Raw genomic sequence first — 14,364 nt, 5'->3', positions numbered from 1 at the left:
AAATACAGCAATTCTTAGGAATTCACCAAACATTTCCGAAATGTTCAGACCTATGTGGGAGACATAAATGGATGTACCTTACTTTAGTTTCTTTTAGCATCTTTCCTGGTGCTAATTTTATAGAAGGCACATATCAAATGTTGAGGAAATACTCAATGAACAGGAAACATGAACCCTGCCTTCAAAGGGCACATGGTCAGTGGTTGGAAGCCTTGTTTGGTTTAGAGGACACTTTAGGAAACACGAAAGCTTCTGATTATCAACCTAGAAAAAAATGCAGATGTATGCAAAAGTTCGCATTAATTTCAGGAAGTCTATAAACCCCAGATTTCTCAGACTTGGTGATGTGAGATTTTTAATCATTATGTGTGGGGAGAGAAGGCGAATGGGAGATTGAAAACAGCAAAGAAAACAAAAACCAATCCTAAGGCGTGTAGCCTGGGAAACTGAGAGAACAGTGACCATTTAAGACACTACACTTTCACTAAGTGATAGCTCCATCCCTAATAGTATAAACAGAGCTTCCATTTGAAATACAATCTCATGTTCAAGGGCAGAATTTTTCAAGTTACAACTGATCATCACTGAGATAAAATGGCTTTGGTAAGATGGAACTTGACTGCCAGGGTAATCAATTCAGCCACTAGTCCTCATTTAAGCTATATTCCTTTCAAACCTGTTAGCTTGCCTATCACATAAACCTCTTGGCCTAGTAGTTCCTGAATTAGTCCTACTATGTACACCCTGAACCTAAGTGGCATTAATGACTTGACTAAAGTTGCATTTGCATATCCAGAGAGTCATTAGTTTACACACAGCTTCTCACCAGCACTGAATGTTTTAATGCAGGGGTCCCCAACCCCGGGTCATGAACAGGTACCTATCCATGGCCTGTTAGGAACCAGGCCGCACACCAGGAGGTGAGTAGCAGTCTGGCAAGTGAGCATTACCGCCTGAGCTCTGCCTCCTGTCGGATCAGTGGTGGTATTAGATTCTCACAGGAGCATAAACCCTATTGTGAACTGCATACAAGAGATCCAGGTTGCGCACTCCTTATGGGAATCTAATGCCTAATGATCTGAGGTGGCACCGTTTCATCACTAAACCATCCCCCACCCAACCCAATCCCCCCAGTCTGTGGAATAATTGTCTTCAACAAAACCGGTCCCTGGTGCTAAAAAGGTAGGGGACTACTGTTTTAATGGATCTGTCAACATTTCCTTTAAAAACCTTTATTTTCAGAGGCTTATGAGTCAACTGTAGACAGTCACTCAGGACTAAAACCTGGGATAAATCGTATTAGTCTGAGACGTATTATAATTTATTTAATTAAAGGAGCTTTCTGTGATTTGCAAGTCTAAACAGATAATCTTAATAAATGCTGTCCTTAAAATATCCAGAGGACAAAGACTTAAAAAAAAAGGCTTCCCATAATCATAATACAACACAAGAAAGTATACATTTCGCCTTGAGAACTTTCCATAATGGAACAAATAATCTATCATCCTAGGCCTCCTGACACCTTCGCTACCATATCCAATCGCCAAATCCTGATGCCTTTGCATCTTTAGGAGCTCTTGAATCAATTTATTTTTTTCTATCTCTACCACCACCCTGCCAATCTAAGCAAGGATTATGTCCCACCTGAATAATGACCACCCCCACCAGGACTCCTGCTACCTGTTCTATAGACAAATACGTACTTTCTGTAGGCAGCCTGAGTGCTCTTTTCAAAACACAAATCCACTCTCCCCTACTTAAAATCCTTCAATGGCTTCTCACTGCACTTAAGATCTCCTTAGCGTGGACTACGAGACCCACGCTTTCCTGAGTGGCATCATTCCACTTCTCATGCTCCATGTTCCAACAACATTCATCTCCTAGTTTCTCACTATTTCACCCATGCTACCTCCTGCCTTAGACCTTTGCACAATTGCTCCTTCTCAAGAATGCTGCCACCCACTTCCAGATTAACTACTTTTCTTGAAATGTTCAGATTTTGCCTCAAAAGTCAGAGTAGGCAGCTAGGCAGACATGAGCAGGGCAGGAAAGGCCCCTCACCACCAGGAATGTCAGGTGGCCAAAGGGTGATGGTCAGGCAGTTGTTAAACTGTCTCTCTGAAATAATAATTGGTCGCAACCAACACCATGCAAAGGCAGTCTCCCAATAGACAGAAAACACCTAACGCTGGTTATCAGCAGGTTCCCGCTAAGATCTCAGGAGTTGGGCCAGTGGGCTTCAGCATGTGCACTAAGAGGCAAAATGGCGGCTTTTAACTCGTACTTGCCCTTCCTCTAGGAAGGCCCAAATGGTAAGGGAAAAATGCCTCAGGTGAGCATGAGTACAACTTCAGTAAACACACTGCATGCAGCCCCTCCCCGCTGCTGGCAGGCCACTGCCATGCAGACAGACCACCCCAAGGGAAGAATCACGGGAGAAGAAACGCAAACCCTGGAATCATGCCAATGCATAAGACCCCCAAGTCCAAGGTGAGAGGAGGTACTTGGATTTCTCAGGTCGCCCACATGGCCCTCTTCAAAGTGTACTTCCTTCCGTTCCTGCTCTAAAGCTTTGTAATACTCTCGCTCCTGCTCAAAAATTTGCCTCGGTCTCTCACGCTGCCTTATGCCCCTCCAATAAATTCTTTCCCACAAGGAGGTAAGAATCGAGTTACTTCAGACCTGTATGGATTTGCTACTGCTAACAGTCATTTCTTCAAGTAAGGCTTTTATGACCAAATTCCTCCATTTTCTTGCCCCCTATGGTTTCACTATGAAAGCAGTAGCACAATTTTTATTTATATATTTATGGAGGTTTGATTGCTGTGTGGTTTTTACAAGATCCATGAGATTCAGGACAAGGAGTATTTCCTTAACAACTAGTACCATGCCTGGTACATAATAGGCACTCCAAAAATGTTCGAATAAATCAATATTTAAAATCACACAACAGAATATGATCGGAAAGGTAAGGTCATTTTTCACATCATTCACCTCAGAGAAAGGACAAGCAGCCCAGAAATGGGAAGGAAGTAAGAAACATGTTTCTTTTGTCTTGACTCCACAGGTGGACAGACCTAAAACAAGGAAATAGTGCAGATGAGGAAGGACCATCTCGAGTCGTCAAGGCTGTAACAGAATTTGGTGTCTTAAATATTCATAGTTCAAGACAAAAACTGGCAGAGGGTGAATGGAGCCACAAGTACAAGCTTGCTGGAGTAGAGGCAGAACCCACACCTGGTAAACTGGATCGTTCAGGCCATTTAAAGGGATCCAAAAAAGTCCATGTGTAGATCAGCATTAAAGAGAAGCAGAGATCTCACAATGGGTGGAATATTTGCAATAATCATCGAAGGAAAAGAACCACAAGGGGGAGGAGAAATTCAGGAGTCACAATCCTCCCTACAGGATTTGTCCTTCTAGCACTGTATCTTAAAAGTTCCTGGGTTAGTCTTTATTAAAGGAAGGTAATAATCCCTTATTTATGCTCTTATTTATAAGTTACACTTTAAATTGCTTGTATTACTATTTACCTGGGAAGCCAATAAAAGGGTCTTTCTTGCTCTTCTGATACCTAAGCATTCTTCTTAATGTTAACTATGTTAAGTCTTTAAAATCTACCTTTTGTCTTTGACGAATGATAGAAATTACACTGGATCCACTGAGAAACTTTATCAAGTACACTGAAACAAACAAAAAAATCAAGATATCATCACCTTCTTTATCATCACCATATAGTATTGAAATGGGCATTATGGCCCATCCTTTATTTGCACTAATAAAATATTCCACGAGTTGGCAAGTGATGCTGATGTTCCGCCACCTCTTTAAAAGACTATCAGAAGGGCGGGACATTCTGAACCTAGCTAGTTTTGTCAGTTTCTCTACCAGAAAATAGGGGGTTAAACATTTCTAGCTACATGTAAAAAGCCATCTGATGACTTAAAACAAATATCTTCAACTGCAGTATTCAGTTATCCTTTGTCAGTAAGTCATATTGAGAGCAAAATCATAAAAAGATCACCATCACTCCATGAGCTGAGAAGCTTAAAACCGCAAACGTACTGAAAAGGAAAACTGATACTTTTTATTATCATCAATTTAGATGACTTAGATGGGAATCTATCCCAGATATTACAAAGGGATTCCACTGCTGTAGAGACTTCAAATACTAAAATTTACAGATTACATCTAATCTCATGATATAGGCAAAGAGCTGATAATGGGATCTCCTCCTAGGATTCTTACTCTTGAAAGGACACCACAAGCCTTTTCGCCCAACTTCTTGATGCTAACTTTCCAGAAGGAAAGTTAATAAACATGACATAGAAGCGATGCTGGTCACATTTACAAAAAGCACTTTACAACAGAGTGAGTGACTCGACTCCCCCGGCAGCCCCGCCGCCTCGGCGGTCGTGAGCCCCTCATACCCTCTCCTACCCCCACTGGCAGCCGGCCCAGTAGGCTGTCCCAGGCTCAGGGAGGAGGAAGCAGGGGGTGCAACGGTTCATCCGGGGGGAAGCAGGTCAGGGTTCCGGGCGAGGCCGGTGCGCGCCGCCCGCTGCCGGTCAGGGAAGCCGCAGTGGCCTCGATCCCTTCCCAGCGCTGCGCGGCTCCGGGTAACTAATGTTCCGAGGCGCCTGACTAAACCCTCCAAATCCAAGGAATGTCAGCGCTAACACTCGCGCCCTGGGCGGCAGACAAATGCGTCCCAGCGGAGCTGCCGCGAGCTCCGCGCCGCGGCTCCCCTCGGCGTCCGCCTGAGCGGCGGGGTGGCCGGGCGCCGACACAAGTTAGTTTTCCGGCCCGAGCAGCCCTGCCGCAGCCGGGAAAGAGGAACTGCTCCTTGTCCCCCGGACAGCGCCCGAGCGCTGCCAGAGCTGGGGCTTCCCCAGGTGCTGAGGGCGGGGGGCGGCCGGCGGGGCGGGGACGCCCCTCCGGCATCTCCGGCCAACCGCCCCTCCCTTGCCTGGGAACACGAGGGGGACCAGCGGTCCGGACGAGGCCTCGGCCGCGCATCGCACCCCAGCTCCCCGCCGCCGGAGTTGAGGGGGAGGCGCGCTCTCCGTAAGAGCCGGAGGCGGGGCGCCATCGCCCTCCCACTCCCCGGCGGGCGGGCCGGGGGAGCCCGGGGCTGCGAACACCCCCAAACGAGCGGTGGCGGCGGGAGGGGAGGCTGGACCGAGGGGCCTGGTCCATCGGACCAGCGGTGGCGACAGCGGCATCTCGCCTCCTTCAGGCCTGCACGCGCCACAGGCCGCAGCCTGGACCAACCCCGCATACACCGGCCGTGAGTGCTGTGGTCCCGGCTCCCAAGAGTGGGACGCCCGGCGGCCGCGGCCCCCGGGACCCGGCTCTTCCCCAGCTCCGCCCGCAGTCCCGGCATGGAGAGCGGCCGCCCGAGCCGCTACCGCCGCAGCGCGGGTGTCGGCGGCGGAGCCCGGGGCGGGGAAGAGCGGAGGAAGGGGCGGCGAGGGGGCGGGCCGGCGGCGGACAGGGGGTCGGGGTGCGCGGGGCTCGGCACCCCTTCGGCCCGCGCTGCTCCAGCACCACCTGCGGAGCTGCGGTGCCCACGCCGTGCCGCGACCCCGCCGCCCCCTGCTCCCTCCACACGCGGGCAAACAAAACAAGTTGCCGGTCGCTGCCGCCGGAGGGGGCCGGGCGGGTCACTCACCCTCATCCTGCTCAGCGGGCTTGGGTCGTCCGGCCGCGGGGTCAGGGAAGACCAGAGGACCACTAGCCCCAGGAAGCTTCCCACCACCAGCAAACTGCGTAAGATGAACCCAATCTTCAGCCTCATCTTCCTCCGGCGGCGAGAGACTCACAGCCCGGCGCAGCCGCCGCCACCGCTCTCCCCTCCCTCCTTCCCCCTCCTCCGGCTCTCCTCCTCCTCCTCCTCTTTCCCCCACCCCTACCGCTACCGCTGCCGCCCTCTCCGCTGCCTGCCCTTTCCAGCTCCAGATCCGGAACTCCCCTCGGCTATACCTTTCCCCGGGCTCTTTCCTTCGCCCCTCCCCGCGGCCCCCTCCCCTCCGGCGGCCACCGCAGAGCTCCGGCTGACCCGTGTGCCTCGCTCTTCCAGGCTGCCTTCCTGTCTACCTGCCCCCTTCCAGATCCGCAGTCCCCTGCTCTCCACGCGAGCCCCCTTCACAGTCCCCTGCTACCTTGCAAGTAACTTGCACTTTCCCCAGGTCTGGTCCTTAGCCTTTGCCCTACAGCTCAGCTCCTTAAAGCTTTCAGATCCCCAAACTTTTATTGTAATTATGGACCATAACTCCGTCCTTAACGCCTGTGCCCCCCGGGATCCCCTGGCCCACCGCCCCCTCCGTTGGACCTGGGGTCGCTCTTCTCTGCACCTCTCCCTTAGACCCACTTCCCTGAGCGCCCTGACGAGAGGCTTTCAGGAAGCCAACCAGGAAGTAGGACTACCGCTGCTGCTGCAGCAGCTCCACGTGGCTGATTTATAGCTGAAGGCTTTTTTTTTTTTTTTCCTTTTTTATTGATTGTTCTTGCTTTTTCACACGGCTCCTTAAGGTGGTGAATTTGTAACCGAAAGGCCCAGGTGAGATGTGCAAATATCACTGAATTGGAGGAGCTCACTTGGAAAGCTGGTATTTCTTTCTCTTGAGCTAATGAAAAGAAAGGCTGTCGTGTTACGCCAAAAGCAATACCAACCTTGTTCACGGGCTGGTAAGTTTCAAATCCAAGGACCGTGCATTTCAGCTCCACCCTCATTGCCTCCCTCAGACCTGATTTTTGCCACTTGATTTCTGCTTTTCAAACGCCTTTTCTGCCTGTGTTACCTAAATTACACAGGAAAGGATATTGGCAAATGTTTGGCCAAATGCCCCACCCTGAGGAAATAATTTTTCTGCCCATATCTCCCAATAAAGATGTCTATACCTTTATATCAGAGTGTATGTAATTACATTATCAGTGTACTATACCCTAAACTGCTAATTTAAATCGAACAAAACGTTTTAAGATTTTATCGTAAGTTTTTTTGTTTTTTTGATTTTTTGTTTGTTTGTTTGTTTGTTTGTTTGTTTGTTTGTTTTGGGGGAGATAGAGTCTCTCGCTCTGTTGCCCAGGCCGGAGTAGAGTGCAGTGGCACGATCTCGGCTCACTGCAACCTCCACCTCCTGGGTTCAAGCAATTCTCCTGCCTCAGCCTCCCGAGTAGCTGGGACTACAGGTGCACACCGCCATGCCCGGCTAATTTTTTTTTTTTTGTATTTTAGTAGAGACGAGGTTTCACGGTGTTGCCCAGGCTGGTCTCGAACTCCTGAGCTCAGGCAATCCGCCTGTCTCGGCCTCCCAAAGTGCTAGGATTACAGGTGTGAGCCACTGCACCCAGGCTATCCTAAGTTTTAAGATGGTGAAAGCTGATTCTTTTTTCTCATACTGTCTCATATCTGCAAGTTTTTTGCTTTAAAACAAAACCCAGTTATTTCAGTCATCAAGATAGATAAAGAATTGTACCAAACTACCTTCATGTGCTTTTTGGCTTGGCTTACAATGGCTAGTATATTGGGGGGTTCTGTAGATGCCACAATTTAAGAATTTCCACACAATATCTGAAGTGATATCCTCATGAACAGCATGGTTCCAGAAATGCAGAATGGACTGTAGTTAGGTGTATTATTGGTTGGCTGAATGATTGTACATCCTATTGTGGAAAAGTCCACTATATAGAGTACCTGGTAGAGGGACTGTCAAGTTTAAAACACAAATCACTGCTTGACTTAGCATTTGTATCAGCCCCTTAGGTTAAAACCAGTTGTTTTGAGTAGAAGATGAGAGATTTCGCCTAAGACCACTTTTTTGTGTGTGACAGATCTAGAGTGTGTAATTCATGAAGTATGAATCTGCTGGGTAATGTGATATGAAAAGCGAATGAACCATTTCTTGGTGATGATTCAGGTCAGCGTTGGGACCCAGGAATCTCCTGTTAATCAGTACCCTGGTGATTTTTGACCCAGGTAATCTGGGTACCACCTTTGGAGAAACACTGAAAGGAAGCAAGGTGGGGGGCTTGGGAAAAGTCTTATATAGATAACTTTGGAAAGCAGGAATAGGCTCATTTATGGACTCAACTTGAACTGTTCAGAAGTGAGGTGGACTCCTTTTCTTTTTTATTTAATTTTTGAGTCGGGGTCTTGCTCTATCACCCAGACTGGAGTGCAGTGGCACATCCATAGCTCACTGCAGTCTGGAACTCCTGGGCTCAAGTGATCTTCCCACCTCAACCTCCCAGTAGCTAGGACTACAGGTGTGAGTCATCATGCCCAGCTAATTTTTTTTTTAATTTTTTGTAGACACAGGGTCTGTTGTCTGCTCCTGTTGTCAAGGCTCGTCTCAAACTCCCGGCCTCCAGCGATCCTCCCTTTTTGGCCTCCCAAGATGCTGGTATTACAAGCAGAGCCACTGTGGCCCACCTGGACTCCTTTTTATAGGAGACAGTTCCCTAGGCAGAGACTGGGCTTGAAACAGGTAACTTACAAGGCATCTTGTGATCATAAGAGAATAATTCCATTTGAAATCAGCAGCTGAAGTCCACGTGAATAATTAAATCTTTCACTTGTGTTATTTTCACAGGGGAGACAGTTTTGTATTCTTAAGAAGGCAGGAAGCTTTATTTTTACTGTTATGACCATAGCTGGGCAAGTATGCAAATGGAAAGTGATACCTATCATCAAAGTATTGAGAATGGTTAGTCCTTTGAAGGTCCTAGCATTCTGAGAACATCCTGCCACCACTACCACCCCCTACCTTTAGTTTTACACATAGAGAACTTAAAATATGTGTGAAAGAGTATATAGTTATACAGTTGTATATTGATGAATAGGTATATAGTTGTAAAAGTTTATGTTTCTCTGAGTCCTAATAACTTTTAAAAGAAACTGCAAGTAAATTAACACAGGAACAGAAAACGAAATACTGCATGTTCTCACAAGTGGGAGCTAAGTGATGAGAACACATGGACACATAGAGGGGAACAACACACACTGGGGCCTATTGAAGGGTGGAGGTTGGGAGGAGGGAGAGGATCAGGAAAAATAACTAATGTGAGTACTAGGCTTAATACCTGGGTGATGAAATAATCTGTACAAACCCCCATAACACAAGTTTACCTATGTACCAAACCTGCACATGTACCCCTGAACTTAAAAGTTTAAAAAAAGTGCAATATACCTTAAAACATATGCCCATTGCAGTATTTGCTGGGAGGCAGCCTTTGTAGGGTTGACAGAACTTGTTTAGAAAATGAGGAGCTACATTCAAAGCTTAGGTCAAGATAAATCACATGCCACTCTGAACCTAGGGCTTTTATCTGCCAAATAGTGATTACAATACTCAACCTCACAATGTTCTCAAAAGGAATAATTGAGGTCAACTACATATACAAATATAAAGTACAATTAGTGTAATGGAACAAGCCTCAGGTGTGTGTGGCTATAATTCTTGTTTTATGAATGCTGCAGTTCCTGGGATAATAGTCACTAAGGAAGAGGATAGAGACTACAACTGAATGAGATGGACATAGAGATGGCCAAGAGAAGCATCGTCCTCTGCCAAGTCATGGGGTCATGTGTGGTGGATGGTGACATGGTGCCCTCAGCTCAGAGTCCAGCTGGGGGCTCAGAAGCAAGGTAACTGAAGGGAGAGAATTATTTGAGCACCTAGTGAGTGTAAGATGCTTCACATTTATTATTTCACCTAACCTCTACACAACCTGATGTGGATATTACTGCTCTCAAGCTGGGATTCAAAGCAGGTTTTTCCAACCTCAGAATTCTTGCCAGACTGACTGGCCTTCTGGGTCTGGAACATAAATGTTTTCAGGCAGTGTAATGTGCAAGAGGTCAGAGCCTAAAGCTTTGTTATTTTTTAATTTCTCCACCATGTCAACTCGGTTACAGGGAAGCCCACCAGAAGGAATTGTACCCATTTTGGGGCTACACTACCCCAATGCTATGCTGCAGCCAAGCTGAACTTCTAAGTTTCTAAATGTAACTCACTTACCTTCAGGCCTTTGTACAGGGAGTTCTTTTTGCCTGAAATACCTTCTGACGTCTTAACATTACGCTTAGATGTCAGTTACAAAAAGCTTTTTCTAGACTCTCTCATATTTCCCACTCCACACCCCTATATCTCTTCCCACCAATGTACTAGGGTAGGTATCCTGCTAGGTGCTTCCACTGCACCCTCTACTTCTTCCCTAATGATTACCACTATATTGTAATGGCTTAATTTCTTTTTCCTACACCCAGATAAAAATGTACATGAAGGTGGAGCCTTGTCTATCTAGTTCGTTATTGTTATTCGTGTCTGGTATGTGGAAAGGGCTCAGTGAGTATTTCTTGATGGAATGTTGAATGAATAATGGGATTGAAAATATAAAAGGCAGATGAAACTTAGAAGAGGGACCAAGTTTACTTCAATTGCTACTCCTCCTCACTGGGAGGTTTATCTTCCAAGGATAAAACTTTGGAGGTTTTATTAAATTAGAAAAGTGATTATTTTATACATGGTTATCGTCATCAACTGATAGGCTGTTGTTTCCCCCTTACTCAGCATCCTACTAAGGCTACTCAGAACCAAGAAGAAAGGGTAGTTTTAATTTAAGTTCATATTTTTGTATGTACAGAGATTTAAAAAATAACAGCTGCATTAAAATGGGAACATGTACCCGTAGGGAATTATTTGCAAACAAATTTAAATATTAATTATGTCTGGTTGCCAAGAACTCAGGTTAAATTAGTGTCAATGACCTCTAAATTACTAAATATCCTATCACCATTTTATAAGCCATTTAATCACCTCTTTTCAAAGAAGAAGAGCACCATTGGTAGTATCTTTAAAGGAAGATACATTTTATTGTTTAGAAAATAATTACTATTTAGATATCAAGGAGAACATAGTGTTTGTTAAAAATTTTTTAATTTTGTGTACTGTTCATTAGTTACCTCTTACTGCTTACCAAATTACTCCAGTTTAGCACTTAGAAACAACAAACATTTATTTCACACAGTTTCTGAAGTCAGGAATCTAAGAGTGGCTTAACAAGGTAGTCTGGCTCAGGGTCTCTCATGAGGTTCTTGCCAGACTGTCATCTGGGACTACCATCATAACCATCTGGGCCTGGAGAATTTGCTGTCAAGTTCATCCACATGGCCAGCAAGCAGGCCTCAGTTCCTCACTGGCAGGCGGTGGGAGGCTTCAGTTCCTTGTCACCTAGGCTTCTCCATAGGCTACTCATGACAAGGCAAGCTGACTTACCCCCTTCATGAAAGATCTGAGGGAGAGAGAGCCCAAGAAAGAATCCACAGTCTTGTATAAGAAATACTCTGTATACTGCGTTCATCTGTAAAATGAAGGTGTTGGACCAAATGATCTTTAACATTCTTTCCAATACTGAAATTCTGAGATTTTCCTATGATGTTGATGTGTGATTGAGACTTAAATTTGTGCTTTCATGTGGAATACTATGAAGTAAAATCCTGCTTTTGTACTTTTTTTCTGACATGGGGTACTATTTCTATCATAAGCTTGAGATGGATAATTCCTGAGTTGTGCTCATCTGGAATAAAGGACTGTTGTCAAGGGCTTCCATTTGACGAGGTTAAGGGTCTCCTACAGTGTTTTGAAAGCAAAACTACTTATTTAAAAGCCCTCGGATTTCACATCGTAGAACACTACCTCTTCATAATTTGGTACTGTTTTTGGACTCCCGTAATTCAGAAGTGCTCTTCTGATCTAACCATTTATTTAAGAGGTGATTGAAACGGACTTTGTCTCTTACCACTCTTGTTTAAAACCTCTTCAAGAACTTCCCATTGCTCTTAGATTTAAGCCCAGACTCCTCCATTTATTACAAAGCCTTTGTGAGCTTGACTCTGCTTACCTCTGCAGCCCCATGGCTGGTCAGTTATCCCCTCTTTTGCAACTTAAACTGTAGCCATGTTGATTTTCTCTCCATTTCTGAAATAGGCCAACTTCACTCTCACTTTTAGACCTTTGTGTGTGTTATTCTCTTGCTTAGAACGCTCTCCTCTGTAGTTCTTACACCAACCCCTCTCCCATGAACTCCCTGATAATCCTTCAGATTTCAATTTATACATCAGTTCTTTCAGAAACCTCTAATTGTCTTCAGCCTCTCACCCCACTGCTAGGTTAGAAGACCCTGCTTCATGCTTTCAAAGCACCCTGTTAAGTTCTCCCTCAGAGCATATAGAACTCTATAATTGTTTATTCAGTTGTCACCTTCATTAGACCAAGTTTCTTTCTTTTTTTTTTTTTTTTTTTTTTTTTTTTGAGATGGAGTCTTGCTCTGTTGCCAGGCTGGAGTGCAATGGTGCCATCTCAGCTCACTGCAACCTCTACCTCCCAGGTTCAAGCAGTTCTCCTGCCTCAGCCTCCCGAGTACCTGGGACTACAGGCGTGAGCCACCACGCCCAGCTGATTTTTGTATTTTTGGTAGAGATGGGGTTTCACCATGTTGGCCAGGATGGTCTCAATCTCTTGACCTCATGATCCGCCTGCCTCGGTCTCCCAAAGTCCTGGGATTACAGGTGTGAGCCACCGTGCCCAGCCTAGACCAAGTTCCTTAAGGGCAAGGACCATATTCAAATTTGGCATTGTGTCTCTAGATGTTGACCATGCTTGGCAAAGAAGAGATGCTCAGTATTAAGAGACTGAACGAGTGAAAATATATTTCCTGTGTTCACTGTTAAGCGTGGGGAAAAAGGAGTTGCATAAGCAAAAATATGAATTTAAAAGCCCTCAGATTTCACAGTGTGGAACACCACCTCTTCATAATTTGGTACTCTTTTTGGACTTCTGTAATTCAGCAGTCTTCTTCTGATTTAAGAAGCATTCTTTAATAGCTCTTGAAAGCTGATATCTAAATGATTTGCAGAAGCATTTTATAGGTAGATGGTTTTGCCTTTATTTTGGGTGTTGGGAAAGAAGGGTACAGTATTCTACATTTTACCTGACCAAAATGAGTACTGTAATTCCTAGATAATAAACTGATAGCTATTTGAAACTGCCTGTCGACTTACTGAAGGGAAAATGCATTGCCCAGAACCTCACATCTTTTATGTGGGAACCCAGTACCTACAAGACAAACTGGCCTCTCTCTGTTACTATTGAGAATCTCTTAGAGCATAACTTGTAAATAATGGCTGGAATGGAAAGGAACTCTGTCAGTGAAAGGGCTACAGAACTTGCCCTGCTGTATGCAAATTAAGAGATTTGGCTAGACTCAAATTTCTAATTTCCTTTCAAATGCTCAAATTTCTTAAAATTAAGGTATGAAATGCACTGAAGAACGACTCAGGTTCTCAGCAGTGTGGTTAGTTAAATGACCTGAAGTCTTCAAAACTGGTATTTGTCAAGGTATTACTGTAAGTCCTCTTACAGTTGGTGCACATAAACCTCCGCATCAGCAAGCAGACTAGTTTCAGACAGTTATCAATTTGTTATCACATCCTTCCAGAGATCCTGCTTATCCAACTATGCCTAGAACCTGACATTCTTTATTGTGGGAACCTGTAAGACAAACTAGCCTCTCTCTTGTTAATACTGATTATCTCTTAGAGCATAACTTTGACACAACAGGAATGAAATAGAAAGAATCTATGTCAGTGAAAAGGCCAGATAACCCATGCTGCCATATGTAAAATGAGAGGTTTGGCTAAACTACATTGGGCATAGCTGGATAAGCAGAATCCCTGGAGATGTGTGAAGATGTGTGGACAGGAAAAAAAGTCAAGGAGAAGGGGACATTCCTGTGCTTGACCATCTTCTGTTTTTTGATTAATTTTTATAAAATTGAAAATTAGTAATGGACTATGCCTACAAGCCTTTCTAGGCATTTGAGACAAGATAAACAGTTACACACAAATAAAGAAACTGAGGTTCAGACTACAGAGAGATTATGATGCGAGAGGTTTTCCCAAATGTTCCAGGAATTAAGAGGCTGGACAGGGACTACAGATCTGTTAATTTCAAAACTTTTACTTCCCAACTATGACATCTTGCTAATGTCCAGAAATTTCACCCTTTCTTTAGTTTGTAACAACTGAACAATGACAAGTACATTTTCTCTTTTATTTGAACGTGTGACTCTGTATTAAAAACCTATTTGGAGAGCCACAACAGAGAGTTGTGAGCTAAGAGTGCTGATCTTCGGGGGAGCTCAAAATACTGCCATTTAGGTAAATGTACCTTTTGGCATACTGCAAAGAGCTATGAAATTTGAATTTTAATTACATTTCTTTTTGGAGAGTGATCTTTGAGGACTTGGTTTTATGGGATAACTTCTTGTTTCAAACCATATAAAATGATTTTTAACAAA

The 14,364-nt window shown here is 44.9% G+C and overlaps 1 protein-coding gene and 1 long non-coding RNA gene across 3 annotated transcripts in view; one reads left to right on the top strand and one right to left on the bottom strand.

Moving 5' to 3' along the window:
- Nucleotides 1-5,825, bottom strand: part of GALNT7 (polypeptide N-acetylgalactosaminyltransferase 7) — a 152,728-nt gene extending 146,903 nt beyond the window's left edge. For both annotated transcript variants that reach the window (XM_015139528.3, XM_015139527.3), the window contains exon 1: nucleotides 5,675-5,825. In XM_015139528.3, the coding sequence (XP_014995014.1) occupies nucleotides 5,675-5,800 (126 nt within the window). In that variant the 5' untranslated portion in view covers nucleotides 5,801-5,825. The remainder of the gene's footprint in view (nucleotides 1-5,674) is intronic.
- Nucleotides 5,826-6,533: 708 nt separating this feature from the next.
- LOC114678433 (uncharacterized) lies at nucleotides 6,534-11,620 on the top strand. The gene is made up of 4 exons (XR_013417586.1): nucleotides 6,534-6,690; nucleotides 7,837-7,981; nucleotides 8,318-8,492; nucleotides 9,485-11,620. It is a non-coding gene; the product is annotated as an uncharacterized LOC114678433 (long non-coding RNA).
- The last annotated feature ends 2,744 nt before the right edge of the window (nucleotides 11,621-14,364 follow it).

The sequence above is a fragment of the Macaca mulatta genome, chromosome 5 (assembly GCF_049350105.2).
Source record: "Macaca mulatta isolate MMU2019108-1 chromosome 5, T2T-MMU8v2.0, whole genome shotgun sequence".
NCBI lineage: Eukaryota > Metazoa > Chordata > Mammalia > Primates > Cercopithecidae > Macaca > Macaca mulatta.
This window is presented reverse-complemented; position numbering and strand designations above follow the sequence as displayed.